General features: G+C 43.9%; 1 protein-coding gene across 1 annotated transcript in view; it reads left to right on the top strand.

Annotated features, from left to right (window-relative positions):
• ZNF414 (zinc finger protein 414) overlaps window positions 1–17,109 on the top strand; it is a 1,162,011-nt gene that overhangs the window by 361,064 nt on the left and 783,838 nt on the right. Inside the window, exon 3 of the mRNA XM_044090610.1 lies at window positions 6,866–6,973. Within this exon, the coding sequence (XP_043946545.1) occupies window positions 6,866–6,973 (108 nt within the window). The remainder of the gene's footprint in view (window positions 1–6,865; window positions 6,974–17,109) is intronic.

Here is a 17,109-nt window from a genome sequence, read left to right as displayed (position 1 = left end):
ACCATGGCAAGCCAGTGCCTAAGGGCATTAGGTCACATTCAACCAGAGCTGCAGCCACTTTAGCAGCCTTTCTCATGGGAGTACCAACTAATGACATTTTAGAGGCTGCTACTTGGAGTTCAGTGCACACCTTTACAAAGCACTATCATCTGCCACTCTACTCTAAATCCAGGGCAGGCTTTGCCACTGCAGTTCTGCAGGGCCTCATAGCCGCTCCTAATGCTGTTTAGCTCCAGCCTTCCATCCATAGCTTTGGGACTCTACCCAAATGTAATGACTGCAACAGTAAAACATGAAGAACATAGTACAGTTGTGTACACTTACCATAAATGTAGATGTTCGAGTGTATTCACTGTTGCAGTCCAGGTTACCCACCTGCCTTCCCCCTTTTTTTGTTCTGATGGAACCTATCTTTCCTTCTCTGATTTATACAACCTATGTGGTGTATTTGCTTGTAGAGGAAGGTAAAGTTTATATATATATATATATATATATATATATATATATATATATATATATATATATATATATATATATATATATATATATATATATATATATATATATATATATATATATATATATATATATATATATATATATATATATATATATATATATATATATATATATATATATATATATATATATGGTATATATATACATATATATATATATATATATATATATATATATATATATATATATATATATAAAACGTTTTGGCTACCCTTTTTTGGGGGCACCTGACATCTGGGGCAAGAAAAACTAAAGAAAATGGCGTCAGGTGCATCTTTTATACCCCTGACGACCTGACGTCAGGGAAGGGGTGACAGCAGCCGACGCAGGACCCAGGACTTTAGAATTCAGGCCGACTGAGGGCAACCTGCCAGCAGGATTATCTAAATGTAATGACTGCAACAGTGAATACACTCTAACATCTACATTTATGGTAAGTGTACACAACTGTAGTTTTTTCATTTCTGACTTAGTGGTTTTCTGTAGCCATGGGGAGGGTTGTGCTTTGGTTCTGGAAAGTCTTTTGTGGACATGGTAATTAAGGATGCCCAGGAAGGTAGTATTAAAAAATTCAACTGCGTCATCAAGACTGAGGTACTTTAGAGGATGCTAGTTGCATTCTTTGAGAGTTGAGATGAATGTGAGTGGGTTAAAGTTTAGTTTTTTACATATTTGACGGTAGATGACAGGTTTAGCTTTGGTATAGGTGTTTTTTGAGTAGGAATGCTGGGGAGTGATCACTGAAGCTATCTGCTAAGCAGCCTGTTATATATGACTTGGGGCTCTTACCTACTAGTATCCAATCCAGGGTAGTGTGCTTGTTGGAGTTTTATTTATGCTGGTTGGTGACTGGACTAGTTGGGTGAAGCCATGAAGGTTTCGATGATGGGTTGGATGGTTGCCAGAACAGGATTGCCAGTCAATATTGAAATCACCTAAAATTACAGTTTCTTGGGGGAGATTGTGGGTTGACCAGCTGAGGAGGTTTTCTAGTGGAGAGATGTTTTGGCCAAGTGGGAAGTAGCATCCAATTATGTTGATGGATTTATTTTGAGGTTGGTATATATTATTTCTTCATTGCCTATTTGTGGAGCTGATGATTTTAAGATCTGGATGTTTAGATGCTGTTTAAATATTATAGATACACTGCCTCCTTTCTTGTTTAGCCGGTCTACTCTTAGTATGCCGTAACCGGTATGGAGGATTTGCTCACTGGTAATGTGAGGTTTTAGCCAAGTTTCTGTCAGGATGACTATATCTGGGGAGTGCAAGTCTATGGTGGCATGGAGTTCATGGACCTTGTTGGAGATGCTTCTAATGTTTAGGCTTTGTAGAAGGAAGTCACTTGGCTTTCTGTTGGCTGTGATTTGGGAGAAGTTGTGGTTTCTAGTCTGATTATGAGGAGTGGGGTTGGAGATGGTAGGGCCTGGGTTGGGGTGGATGTCTCCACTTAGGGCTAGTTTTGATATGCATAAGGTTAATAGTTTTCTCAGTTTTTGAATGTGTTTGTTTATTAGGGAACTTTATGATTGTGCTCTGTGGGTAATGGGTATGGTGGGAGGGTTACTATGTTAAGTTGTAGGGATGCTTTTTGTTTAGCAAATGGCATATAATTCTTTAGAAAACTCCAGCTAGCTATGCTGGCATATGTTACACATCCACTGCCCTTCTCCTGGCATAGCTGGAAGTACCTCATATCATCACACTGGTCATCAAAACCCAAGTGGGAAATATGGGGCCATCAGTTCCATGACTCTCAGAAGGAACATCCATAACTTAGCCAGGCTGCCCTCTACCAATCCCCCCTTTTCCAAATGTTCATCTCGCCACATACATAGTTGGAGGGGAGAAATTGGAAAAGCATTACATGGACCACTCAGTCCTGAGCATCCTTACCCAAGGTTACAAGGGCAGAAGAATTCTTCTGATTCCAAGTGACCAGTCAGATCACATACCTGCTGCCTTAAGAGCTTGGCTGCTGTCAGGGACCTTAGAGAAAGTACCTTCTGGAGAGGAAGTTGCAGGGTTCTACTCCAGAATATTACATGTACTGAGAAAGGAAGGCACATGGAGACACATACAAAATTGCTTTCTAAACAAGTTTGCCATTGTTCCAAAGTTTGGAATATTGCCTCTCCAACGCCTTGCCCCATTGCTGCCAATTCAGACACTCTTGCTCATACTGATGCATTGTTGTTGCCAAAGATCACAGACAGCTCCATCAGGTTTGCAGCAGGAGGAGAAACCTTTTCAATTCCCTTCCTGGCCCTTTGGCTTGTCTATTGCATGCAGAAACTCACTGTTCAAATCCTCAGATACCTGCTGGACCTTTACAAGTCAGGACTGTCTTTTGCCGCTATGAAAGTAAATATGACTAATATTTCGGCCTGTGTACCTTCCTTAGGATCCCTCATCTATTTCTTGCTGCCAGTAAAACATTTACGAAAAGGGGTTTGCCTGAGGTCCCCCCAGAGGGAATATGCTCAACTATGGTATCACATTTGTGTCCTTAAACTGAAATTAGTTCCCTTCATACCAGCAGCATCTGCATCCTTCATTTTCTTGACATGGAAAACCATTTTCTTAGTGGCTGTTACTCCTACTAAAAGGACTTCAGAGCTACAGACCCTCCTTTTTAGTCTTCCACAAATGAGGTCATTCGCTTTATCAACCCATCTTTTATGCCAAAAGTAGTAACAGAATTGCTTTAAATCAGGCCATTCACTTCCCAATATTATGTCATACCCCTCCCAGAACAGAGTGCAAAGGATTCTACACTGTTGTGATGGACATCAGCAACTGCGATTCTTCCTAAGCAGGACAAAAGAAAATAGAGAAACACAGCAATTATTTGTAACATTTAGAAAGGAGTAAATACTGAGGGTCTCTCTGCAAGCAGACTATTTTTAAATCATCAACAAACTGTATTTGTTACTGTTACTCATTTCATGGCAAGTCTGTACCAGGGAAGGGTAAGGTCCCATTCCAACATAGTGCCGTCCTTTTAGGGATGGGGTGGAGGTCAGCACTCATTTTGTTTTAGAAGCAGCCATTTTGTTCTCCCTTGACATCTTCTTAAAACCTAAACATTTTCTCTGTAGTCAGGATAGCATTTGCCATGGTCAGACTACAAAAGGTACTTCAGCCAGCTCGTGGTGACCATCCACTGGCACATGAGTTTTTGGAATATTATTAAATGTGAAGACTATTGCAGCAATGAGCCATGTGATGGAACCTAGTACAGTTGTATCATAATTGTAGATTTTCAGGTTTGTTCGCCTTCACCCTGCATCAGTCTTCATATCCTGCTGACATCCAGGGGCTGGGGTGAATGACAATTACCTTTACTCCTTTTTCCATCTCTTTTGCCCCTATAAGGCTTTGTCCTTCAACAGGTTGTTTTAACTTTTGGATTGACAGCTTGGGGGGGGGCGCTTTATTTGGGGCTGCCATCCTTCTCCCCTTGTTCACGTGGGCAGTTAGTGCTCTGCACCAGCCACAGGTTCCTGGAGCTGACTGGGCAAGAAAGAAAGAGACAAAAATGGTGTCAGTGGATGTCCCTCTAATACCATAGACACTCTGACATCGAAGTGAGAGGGTGCCCTCCCAATCTAGAGGGAAAATAGTGCTGAGTTCTAGAATTTGGGAAAGTCGTAGGGCTTTCTGTGGCAGAAGCTCCAGATGTGACAACTTCTGCAGCAGTGAAGATATTTGAATGCCTGTAGCTAGGGTATGTTCTTAAGACAGCTGCATTCTCTTTGTAAAATGTAAAGGAGATAGGTTAGACTCTAATAAATTAAACAGAGAGGACGACATTATGATGTTATAAATAAGAACATTATTTTATGAGCAGTGGAGCAGTAGGGAGCATTGTCACCTAACAGCAAGAGGTTTTCTGGTTCAGTTCTCTGCTGGTGTGTCTTCTGTGCAGGGTCTGCATGTCCTCCCTGTGTTCGTATGGGCTTTTTCTGGAGCTGGCTTTCTCCCACATTCCAAGACATGCAGTAGGCGGATTGCACAGTCAATATTGACCATAGGTATGAGTGTGCATGCATGTGTGTGTGATTTGGAAGAACAACAGAAACAGGGCTAGCCACCTGGCAGTGTGAACATTGGTTCTAGATGATTATCACTGTTATGTAACAACCTAACCCTATGTGCAAAAATGGGAAAAGGGGATTGTAGATGGTTGGATTTACAGGAAAATTTGCTAAAATAATCTTGGAATGTGGAAAGACCCTAATCACTGGAAGCTGTGTTTATGCATGTGGTGAAGGGGTTTTAAACTAACAGACTGCTTAAGTAAAGGTGACAAGTTCATATGTCTTGCTTGTTTGTAAAATCAAATTGGGAACTCTCATGACACCTCAGCCAGTTGGGGTTTCTTAGCATATGGGCATTATACATTCATCCTAAAAATTACATCATGCAACATAAAATTCTGCACAGAATTTATTGGTACCTGGTGAGATTATAGAGAGACATTGGTGTGATTGCAGCATGTTTGTTACCTGTTTCAATATGAAGTGAGCATGACCAGTAATTAAGTCCGGGTAACAAAAGACCTTGCATGTTTTTTTTACAGTGTAATAGGAGTAGTGCTGGAGGATTTGGCATTTTGGTTCTTTTTTTTTTTCAAAACAGGTTTATTGTTTTAACATATAAGAGAAATATCATAACAATTTTATACAAGTAATTAAAAATAGGTATTATTAATAATATTCAACAAAACAACTAAAGTATTTACAAAGACATCCACTACAATCAAATCAATTAATTAAACTAAAATACCATGCTATTGAAATTAAAATTTTTTTAACAAATTTTGTAAATTATCCCATACAATAAAATAAGATGTTTTTCTATTTGTTCTAGTCCTAATTGTGTTTATTTCCATATGGCACACTATATTCATAACATTTTTAAATTCATTGAACGAAGGAGGTGTATCTGAAATCCAATTTCAAGTTATTATTTTCCTAGCCACTGCTAGAATAGACCATAACAAGGGAAGCTTAACCTTTTTAACACTTTGAGGTACAGGTGTGTTGAATAATATAAGAGATTTAGAAATAATGAAATTATCTGTAAAAGAGCCTGCAAAAATTCATTAATTGACTTCCAGTATTCTTTCAATTTTATACAGTCATAAAACATATGAGCCCAGTCAGCATTAATTTCTACATTACATCTCTTACATAGATTATCTTTATTATTTATTTTATTCATCATCAAAGGTGTATAAAAAGATCTATGTAAAATTTCCATGTATAAAGTCTCCAGACAATGGAAGATGTAGTTCTATAAGCAGATTCCAATATATATTGTTTATCTTGTTGATTTGGTGGGTCCCCATTAATAGAAGTGAAATAATTCCAGTATGAATCTACACTGTAAAAGTTTCTTGTCTGATAACTTTATGTATGTATGAAAGTTTACCTTTATCAGAAACTTTATGTTGTAAGTTTAATATCAAGTAATCAATCAGTGTTGGAATAGATTCTTTAACAGTTATAGACATTAAATCTATTTTATTAATGAGATGTTGTCTAAAGGTCTGAACCTCTAACCAGCAAGTTTCTCTTAGATCAAATTCTTGTTTTAAGAAATCTAGATTTTTAACTTTATCAGATATCAACTGATACCAGTACTTTAGATCATTATCTATAGCTAAATGAGTTCCTTCAGAAGTAGATGACAAAAGCATACCCTGAGTATACATTATAGGAAATACAATAAAATTCCATTCCCTATACTTAGGGTGCATGAATATAAAGTTACGATAACTAATAATAATATTTAATGGGTAACAAACTATGGCATTTTGGTTCTTGAAAGAACAGTGAACCTTGTTAAAAACATGAAAAAGAATTCTCTTTCTGTGTCAATATTTGTTTGGAATCTTTCAGTTTCAGAAGATTTTCTGTTACAAGAATGCTGTTTTTTTTTTTTTTTTTTTTTTACAGTCCGCTGTGTTTGAACACAGTAGGTAGATTGGCAGCAGTAAAAGGTGGGGAAGGAAATTTCACTGTTTCCTTATCCTGGCTTAATTCTTCTTGTTAATTGTTGACTTAAATTGTTTGATTCTGAATTGGGTTTTAAGTTGTTATATAAATGACTCTAAAGAAAAAATGTATAAACAACAGTCCATATCTGTTAGCACTGTATGCTGCATGTGCACTTTGTTAAGGAAATAAAACTGTTAACTACAGTACACAACAACAATTTGTCAACATAAGTAGTTACGCATCCCATTTCACACTTAATATGCCGCAGCAACTCTGGTATTTGCCTGACAGAATTTGTGATTAAACAACTATTTACATCTGTGTTTTTATCTTTACAGGGAAGGCATATTTGTGTTCAGCTTTTCGTTGTAAGCTGTCGTTCCCCAGTATGCAAGCTCTTGTGGATCACCTGAAAACCCATTACAGACCAACTCAGTCACTTGATGGTGAGTGTTATACATGTAGCTTATAAATAGCATCCCACTGAGATAAGGGATAGATCAACTCGGTCACTTGAGGGTGAGTGTTTTACATGTAGTTTATAAATAGCATCCCACTGAGATAAGGGATAGACCAACTCGGTCACTTGAGGGTGAGTGTTTTACATGTAGTTTATAAATAGCATCCCACTGAGATAAGGGATAGACCAACTCAGTCACTTGAGGGTGAGTGTTTTACATATAGCTTATAAATAGCATCCCACTGAGATAAGGGATAGACCAAATCAGTCACTTGAGGGTGAGTGTTTTACATGCGCTTTATAAGTAGCATCCCATTGAGGTAAGGGTTTTACTTTACATCCTTTAAAATTGTCTTGCTTTGGCCAAGTGCATTTGTTTTGCCTGTTTTTCATTTTTGTAAATATTTATTTAAGTCATTGAACTGATAGCAGATGTGTATATTAAGGGTATAAGTCCAAAGAGACGCAGGACATATCTAAAAATACAGGCTTATTTTCTCTCAAGTCAAAACCAAAATATAATAGTCCACCTGGCTTTGCAGTCTTAAACCAAAAATTAGTAGTACCTTAGAATGCTTTCATTAAATATTGACAGTCCACACAGCACCTCCAGGATGCAGGTTGTTTTTAAAACAACAGTCCAAAGCTGAGACTGAGCCAGTGGTGTAGATGATTTAAGACCTTACTAAAGTCCACATGATCAGAGAAGTCCACATGATCAGAGATCAACTATTGTGTTAGGCACTTGGTGTAGGCAGGAAGGATGGACATGGTGGGAGTGGTTCTTGTCTAGGTCAGTCCACTGTTCAAGGACTTCAGCTGGCGAGTGGAGGCTCATTGTGAGCATGGCTGTCAGAGCCAGTGATGATGGCCCTTTTCAGAGCATGTGGAAGATCATATGTGCAGTGACACAAGTGCTCAGTTCACCACCAAGAATGAGGTTAAGTCAACAAATAAAAAAATGGTGTCAGTGCCAGTATGCTGCTGCTGATAGCACCAAGCACCCTCATGGCTACCTGAATGACAATTCTGCCACCTTACCCCCACACACACACACACACACACACACACACAAGCAGTATTTTGCTTTATCAAGGGGAGGCTTAGTGGTCACCTAGCAGAGGGCAAAAAAATTCCAAGGCTGCAGACTTCTTAGGCCATGCTACCAGCTCTGTAATCAAATACTTCATCACAAAGTATATTGCTAAAGTCAGACAGATTGGTCTCTCCCAATTCTTGCTTCCTAGGTCTTACTTCACAATGATTCTCCAGATGAAGAACTCACGTCCTGGTTAGCAGCTGTCAGGCAGCCTCCTACACTTTTGACTGTCAATTAAAACCTTTTTACTTAGCTAGCAGAATTTTCTGTTTGTGTATTGCACCATAATGCCTGGGTAAATGCTGAAAAAGATTTCCTAACCAGTCATTTACCATGTTATCCAGCAGAATTAAGTAAATAAATACAACTTCTTTAAGAATATTTCCATGCCCATGCAGTACAGTAATGGCACCTTACACAATTTTAAAAACACACCACATTTCCTGTTTTTCAGCCACTGGATTATAAGGACCAGATTTATTACGTACCCACTGCTTAGATGGTGTGGATGCTATCTTTGCTTTAAAATAGTTTTTAAGAGTTAAACTGGAAGCTACATTGTCATGTTTTATAAATCTGACTGACAGTTCTAGGCTAGAATTCATCACCAAACCTGTTTCTAAAAGCAGTCGTCCAACCAAAGCAGCCATTCATGAAGCAAATAGGCTGTTGTCCGAGCAACACATCCATGGCTAAACCAGGAAATCATGTGGCATTACATATACAGTATACCAACGTCTGTTATTCTGTGAGAACGAGCAATATTTGGCCACCAACTTCACAAATACCCCAGCAGTTAACTCATTTCTCTTAGCCAGTAGTTTAGTAAACGTCCAGTAATCGTCTCCTTTTTGGAGAAGGAGGCAGACATAATAGGTGCCTACGTCTTAGGTCAGCAACATGATTCTGCTCAAGCTGTACCACATGTAAAATATCGAGCAGGTACAGCGTTTTCTTCCCCATGAGACTACGAAGTCTCCGGTGCCATCCCTCCACTGCATTCTGACTATGAGGGTAGACCATTCCACATGTATCATGCTGGTTCCAGAAGGAACTATCAAACAACAGGAGGCAAACTCTCTGATATATTTCCATGCATGCCATACCTACGTGGTCTACCATATATGTAGGTTTCTTTAAAAAACTTGCACAGTGGCTTTCCCTCTTCTGACATGTCACTTTCAATCTCTGCAAATGTACTGTTAATATCAGTGGGTGATATGAACGCTAATGCAGGTATTTCCTTGCATAACATAGTGAAGGAAAGATTACTACCAGAGTTTGCCACCAAGTGCAATTTCTGAATGTGCCTCCATACTATCTGACAGAAATAAAACCAGCAACCTTTAGCTAAGGTGTTACTCAGATGCTTCTTAATGGAATTTAACCGCTGCACGTTCAAAATCTGTCAGAACCATGTTAAGGAGTAGTCTCAAATCATGTTCAGTGCACAATTCCAGTATCAGACTCCAAAAGTTATCATAACAATCCTCCGATTTACTGGGCAGAATCCCATACACTACAGGAACAACCTTTCTACTAGCACTGCCGTTCAGTGCACAATGTAAGCTATATATCTGTTGGCATTCTGTTGTACTAATAGGAAAGGTACCATCTGCCATTATATATTCAGACTCGCACATCGTATGCAAATTATTGATTGTGGTGATAGCAACAACATTGCTGTCACTAGGCATATCAGCGCTATGTTTTATTACAAAGGACCCACTCTTCAGTGGTAGCATTTCTGGTGTTAACTCCCCTCAAGGAATGTTAATCCTTAAACATTGCTACCTTTTGTTTGTATCTCTGTCTCCCAATACTTTGCTTTAAGACACTAGTGTTTGGTAATTCATTTTCCATATCTGTAGATGTACTGGCTAGCACTTCTGCAACAATCTTGCAAGGGTCCTGTACAGACTGTTCTGCACAACGTTTCAGTTGATCTTTGACTTTCATTACCTCACCTTGTAACACATCGGGTGCATGGTAATGGGGACTGGTCTTTATTAGTTTATAACCATTTATATCACTTTTCATTACACATCTCCCTTTACATCTTTCCTTGTTCTTACACGTACAGCACCAGTACTGTTTTACCTGTACACTTTTTTCCAGGTAGTACTGATAGCCATCAGTTATTAGTAACTCCCGGCCCTTTTGTGTCCTGTTTGTGCTGTACACAGTGTTCACTGTGCTGGGCGCATAATCATGAAATTCAGCTTCCCCAACCTGCAAAATAGTTAATATAACGCTCACTGTTTTGTGAAACACCAACACTATCTAAATGTTAATGGTTACGACAAACGTATACGTTTATTTAAACTCAAATATGATGTGTTGTAGCATTAGTCCAGTCTTAACATGGACCCTGATATGCATATAAGCCTTGTTACACAAATCAATCCTTCGTATTTTATATATTGCTGTTGTGATGCTGAGATCATAATCCTTGTTTGCCTGTGATATGAGGGGGCAGGTAACCTTACTCTAACTAGTCTTGTTTGTTTGTGTCCTTCGGCTTTTCCCGGTTAGGGGTCGCCACAGCGGAACTCCGGTCCGCTAATGATTGGCAGTAGAGTTTTGCATGCTGGCTTGCCAGCCGTAACGCACAACCTTCAACGAAGGAATGCCCATTCATGCATGTCGCCACACAGAAGACGCTCTAACTGAGAATCGAACGGGCAATGTCTAACTGTGAGGCGACAACGCTACCGCAACACCACCACCGCAGTTGTGAAGCATAATTTGTACACATTTGGTTACCTGCATATTCCAGTGATTGTCCAGGACACATAGTATTCCCAGATAAGATATTCACCACTTTCACCTGACGCCAATGCCAGCTAGTATCCTGACATGTAATGCAGAGTGAGGAAACTACGTATTTCTTTATGCGACCATTCTTAAGGTTGCACTGCCATTCTGCGAATGTTTAATGTGCGAATACTAAACCTCATTCGACCTTTAGTCTTTTGCACATGTTGAGTTTGGTATTTTCAGATTTAGGAAACTTACTTTCGCACATATTGTTCTCAGCGGTGGTGCAGTGGTAGCGTTGTTGCCTCACAGCAAGAGGTTCTCCTGTTCGATTCTCAGCTGGAGTGCGGGGAGTCCCCTCTGTGTGGAGTCTGCATGTCCTCCCCGCGGTTGGGTGGGCGTTCAAAAGACATGCGTAAATGGGCGTGCCTTTGCTGAAGGTTGAACATCGAGCTGACTCCTCGGCGTTCATGAAAATCTACTGCCAATCATTAGCGGACCGGAGTTCCGCTGTGGCGACCCCTAACCGGGAAAAGCCGAAAGACAACAACAACAACTTTCGCACATTTTGTAATCGCTTGTATGCAATTCGCTTATGTAAAGGTAAACCCTAGAATTAATGAGCTGGGGTCAAGGTAACTGTCTGAAACCTGGATTTTTCTCCATCTGCACGTTTGCGTAGAATACCTTTAGGCACTTAATTGGCCCGTGTTCTGGGATTAGTACTGTTAAGACAGCTGTGAATTTTGAGTTGTACATGATTAAAACTTTTAAAATTTGAAAGTTAATTTATCACATCTCAAGTCCAACAATGCTTTCTGTGGATCAATTTCAGCCATAACTGTCTTATGTTGCTGTAAATATAATTGTTTATTAATGTCTTAATATTATTGTACAGTGAACAAATGCTGTGTCTGACCATGTATAAATAGTACTGTTGTGGAGGTTTTCGCCCCGGGTCTCTGCTGAAAATGGGCTCCTGGCCCAGTCAGACTTTCCTGGTTAACAAATGTAATAAATAAATAAAATAAAAATAAAAAATTGCCTGCAGTTTATAAAACATTCTTTGACGGAACATGAATAGGTTTCCTTTTTTTTTTTTTATTTTTTTCATTCTTCAAGCTATTGCCTGTGGCTGTCCTGGACAGCTCCTTATTAAGTTTGATTGGTCGTTTTTTGTTTTTTGCCATGAGAGTTGCACTGAGTTCTCAGGGCACACAGCAAGTCTGTATGACTGTGCTGAAATGAGCAGTGCTTTTGATTGATAGTTTTGGTCAGTAACACTGGTTTGACTAGCACCCCTTTTTATAGGACACCTGTCCACATTCCTCATACAGTCATTCTGCTTGGACCACCAACAGTTCCAAATGCAGGCACCATGGTAATCCAGTTTTCATCCAGTTCCTTCCTGACCCTTGCGTACCAGACTGTGCTTAATCACAATACTTTGTTGTAATACTATACATTTTTCTGGTTTACTTAAAAATGTGGAATGAGAAGGATAAGCAGGGAAATGGATGATGATGATGAGATTAACAATTAGTGATTTGTTTTCTGTCAGTATGTGCTTCCAGCAGCCTTAACCTGTGGGGCTCACCTGCTTGGGGTAAAATTCATAGCAGTATTATGATGGTGACCTCTGTCATTGCTTTTATGTTTGCTCGGGCCCCACCAGTCCATGTCCCCTGGACCTGTACATCTGCTCAGGCCCCACCAGTCTATGTCTCCTGGACCTGTACATCTGCTCAGGCCCTACCTGTCCATGTCTCCTGGATCTGTACATCTGTCAGGCCCCACCAGTCCATGTCTCCTGGATCTGTATATCTGTCAGGCCCCACCAGTCCATGTCTCCTGGATCTGTAGATCTGCTCAGGCCCCACCAGTCCATGCCTTCTGGATCTGTAGATCTGCTCAGCCCCACCAGTCCATGTCTCCTGGATCTGTACATCTGTCAGGCCCCACCAGTCCATGTCTCCTAGATCTGTACATCTGCTCAGGCCCTGCCAGTCCATGTCTCCTGGATCTGTACATTTTCTCAGGCCCCACCAGTCCATGTCCCCTGGATCTGTTCATCTGCTCAGGCCCCACCAGTCCATGTCTCCTGGATCTGTACATCTGCTCAGGCCCCACCAGTCCATGTCTCCTGGTTCTGTAGATCTGCTCAGGCCCCACCAGTCCATGTCTCCTGGATCTCTACATCTACTTAGGCCCCACCAGTCCATGTCTCCTGGATCTCTACATCTACTTAGGCCCCACCAGTCCATGTCTCCCGGAGCTGTACATCTGCTCAGGCCCCACCAGTCCAGGTCTCCTGGATCTGTACATCTGCTCAGGCCCCGCCAGTCCATATCTCTTGGATCTGTACGTCTGCTCAGGCCCAACCAGTCCATGTCTCCTGGATCTGTACATCTGCTCGGGCCCCACCAGTCCATGTCTCCTGGATCTGTAGATCTGCTCAGGCCCCACCAGTCCATGTCTCCTGGATCTGTACATCTGCTCAGCCCCCACCAGTCCATGTCTCCTGGATCTGTACATCTGCTCAGGCCCCACCAGTCCATGTCTCTTGGATCTGTACATCTGCTCAAGCCCTACCAGTCCGTGTCTCCTGGATCTGTACATTTGCTCAGGCCCTACCAGTCCATGTCTCCTGGATCTGTAGATCTGCTCAGGCCCCACCAGTCCATGTCTCCTGGATCTCTACATCTGTCAGGTCCCACCAGTCCATGTCTTCTGGACCTGGACATCTTCTCAAGCCCCACCAGTCTGTCTCCTGGACCTGTACATCTGCTCAGGCCCCACCAGTCCATGTCTCCTGGATCTGTACATCTGCTCAGGCCCTAGCAGTCCACGTCTCCTGGATCTCTAGTTCTGCTCAGGCCCCACCAGTCCATGTCTCCTGGATGTCTACATCTGCTCAGCCCCCACCAGTCCATGTTTCCTGGATCTGTACATCTGCTCAGGCCCCACCAGTCCATGTCTCCTGGATCTGTACATCTGCTCAGGCCCTACCAGTCCATGTCTCCTGGATCTGTACATCTGCTCAGGCCCCACCAGTCCATGTCTCCTGGATCTGTACATCTGCTCAGGCCCCACCAGTCCATGTCTCCTGGACCTGTAGATCTGCTCAGGCCCCACCAGTCCATGTCTCCTGGATCTCTACATCTACTTAGGCCCCACCAGTCCATGTCTCCTGGATCTGTACATCTCAGGCCCCTCCAGTCCAGGTCTCCTGGACCTGTACATCTTCTCAGGCCCCACCAGTCTGTCTCCCAGACCTGTACATCTGCTCAGGCCCTACCAGCCCATGTCTCCTGAATCTGTACATCTGCTTGGGCCCCACCAGTCCACGTCTCCTGGATCTGTACATCTGCTCGGGCCCTACCAGTCCATGTCTCCTGAATCTGTACATCTGCTCGGGCCCTACCAGCCCATGTCTCCTGAATCTGTACATCTGCTCAGGCCCCACCAGTCCATGTCTCCTGGATCTGTACATCTGCTCGGGCCCTACCAGTCCATGTCTCCTGAATCTGTCCATTTGCTCGGGCCCCACCAGTCCATGTCTCTTGGATCTGTACATCTGCTCACGCCCTACCAGTCCATGTCTCCTGGATCTGTACATCTGCTCAGGCCCCACCAGTCCATGTCTCCTGGATCTGTACATCTGTTCGGGCCCTACCAGCCCATGTCTCCTGAATCTGTACATCTGCTTGGGCCCCACCAGTCCATGTCTCCTGGATCTGTACATCTGCTCGGGCCCTACCAGTCCATGTCTCCTGAATCTGTACATCTGCTCAGGCCCTACCAGCCCATGTCTCCTGAATCTGTATATCTGCTCGGGCCCCACCAATCCATGTCTCCTGGATCTGTACATCTGCTCGGGCCCTACCAGTCCATGTCTCCTGAATCTGTACATCTGCTCGGGCCCCACCAGTCCATGTCTCCTGGATCTGTACATCTGCTCAGGCCCTACCAGTCCATTTCTCCTGGATCTGTACATCTGCTCAGGCCCCACCAGTCCATGTCTCCTGGATCTGTACATCTGCTCAGGCCCTACCAGTCCATGTCTCTTGGACCCATACATCTACTCTGGCCCCACCAGTCCATGTCTCCTGGATCTGTAGATCTGCTCAGGCCCTACCAGTCCATGTCTCCTGGATCTGTACATTTGCTCAGGCCCCACCAGTCCATGTCTCCTGGACCTTTAGATCTGCTCAGACCCTACCAGTCCATGTCTCCTGGACCTGTAGATCTACTCAGGCCCTACCAGTCCATGTCTCCTGGATCTGCACATCTGCTCAGGCCCCACCAGTCCATGTCTCCTGGATCTGCACATCTGCTCAGGCCCCATCAGTCCATGTCTCCTGGATCTGTACATCTGTTCGGGCCCTACCAGCCCATGTCTCCTGAATCTGTACATTTGCTCAGGCCCCACCAGTCCATGTCTCCTGGACCTGTAGATCTGCTCAGACCCTACCAGTCCATGTCTCCTGGACCTGTAGATCTACTCAGGCCCTACCAGTCCATGTCTCCTGGATCTGCACATCTGCTCAGGCCCCACCAGTCCATGTCTCCTGGATCTGCACATCTGCTCAGGCCCCACCAGTCCATGTCTCCTGGATCTGTACATCTGTTCGGGCCCTACCAGCCCATGTCTCCTGAATCTGCACATCTGCTCAGGCCCCACCAGTCCATGTCTCCTGGATCTGCACATCTGCTCAGGCCCCACCAGTCCATGTCTCCTGGATCTGTACATCTGCTCGGGCCCTACCAGTCCATGTCTCCTGAATCTGTGCATCTGCTCGGGCCCCACCAGTCCATGTCTCCTGGATCTGTAGATCTGCTCAGGCCCCACCAGTCCATGTCTCCTGGATCTGTACATCTGCTCAGGCCCCACCAGTCCATGTCTCCTGGATCTGTACATCTACTCAGGCCCCACCAGTCCATGTCTCCTGGATCTGATCTGTACAGCTGCTCAGGCCCTACCAGTCCATGTCTCCTGGATCTGTACATTTGCTCAGGCCCCACCAGTCCATGTCTCCTGGACCTGTAGATCTGCTCAGACCCTACCAGTCCATGTCTCCTGGACCTGTAGATCTACTCAGGCCCTACCAGTCCATGTCTCCTGGATCTGCGCATCTGCTCAGGCCCCACCAGTCCATGTCTCCTGGATCTGCACATCTGCTCAGGCCCCACCAGTCCATGTCTCCTGGATCGGTACATCTGTTCGGGCCCTACCAGCCCATGTCTCCTGAATCTGTACATCTGCTCGGGCCTCACCAGTCCATGTCTCCTGGATCTGTACATCTGCTCGGGCCCCACCAGTCTATGTCTCCTGAATCTGTACATCTGCTCGGGCCCTACCAGCCCATGTCTCCTGAATCTGTACATCTGCTCAGGCCCCACCAGTCCATGTCTCCTGGATCTGTACATCTGCTCTGGCCCTACCAGTCCATGTCTCCTGGATCTGCACATCTGCTCAGACCCTACCAGTCCATGTCTCCTGGACCTGTAGATCTGCTCAGACCCTACCAGTCCATGTCTCCTGGACCTGTAGATCTACTCAGGCCCTACCAGTCCATGTCTCCTGGATCTGCACATCTGCTCAGGCCCCACCAGTCCATGTCTCCTGGATCTGCACATCTGCTCAGGCCCCATCAGTCCATGTCTCCTGGATCTGTACATCTGTTCGGGCCCTACCAGCCCATGTCTCCTGAATCTGTACATTTGCTCAGGCCCCACCAGTCCATGTCTCCTGGACCTGTAGATCTGCTCAGACCCTACCAGTCCATGTCTCCTGGACCTGTAGATCTACTCAGGCCCTACCAGTCCATGTCTCCTGGATCTGCACATCTGCACATCTGCTCAGGCCCCACCAGTCCATGTCTCCTGGATCTGCACATCTGCTCAGGCCCCACCAGTCCATGTCTCCTGGATCTGTACATCTGTTCGGGCCCTACCAGCCCATGTCTCCTGAATCTGCACATCTGCTCAGGCCCCACCAGTCCATGTCTCCTGGATCTGCACATCTGCTCAGGCCCCACCAGTCCATGTCTCCTGGATCTGTACATCTGCTCGGGCCCTACCAGTCCATGTCTCCTGAATCTGTGCATCTGCTCGGGCCCCACCAGTCCATGTCTCCTGGATCTGTAGATCTGCTCAGGCCCCACCAGTCCATGTCTCCTGGATCTGTACATCTGCTCAGGCCCCACCAGTCCATGTCTCCTGGATCTGTACATCTACTCAGGCCCCACCAGTCCATGTCT

This window comes from Protopterus annectens, chromosome 13.part0, assembly GCF_019279795.1.
Source record: "Protopterus annectens isolate FY-2018-M chromosome 13.part0, PAN1.0, whole genome shotgun sequence".
In the NCBI taxonomy this organism is placed as follows: domain Eukaryota; kingdom Metazoa; phylum Chordata; order Ceratodontiformes; family Protopteridae; genus Protopterus; species Protopterus annectens.
The sequence above is the reverse complement of the archived record's forward strand: the minus strand, read 5'-3'. Positions and strand labels throughout refer to the sequence as shown.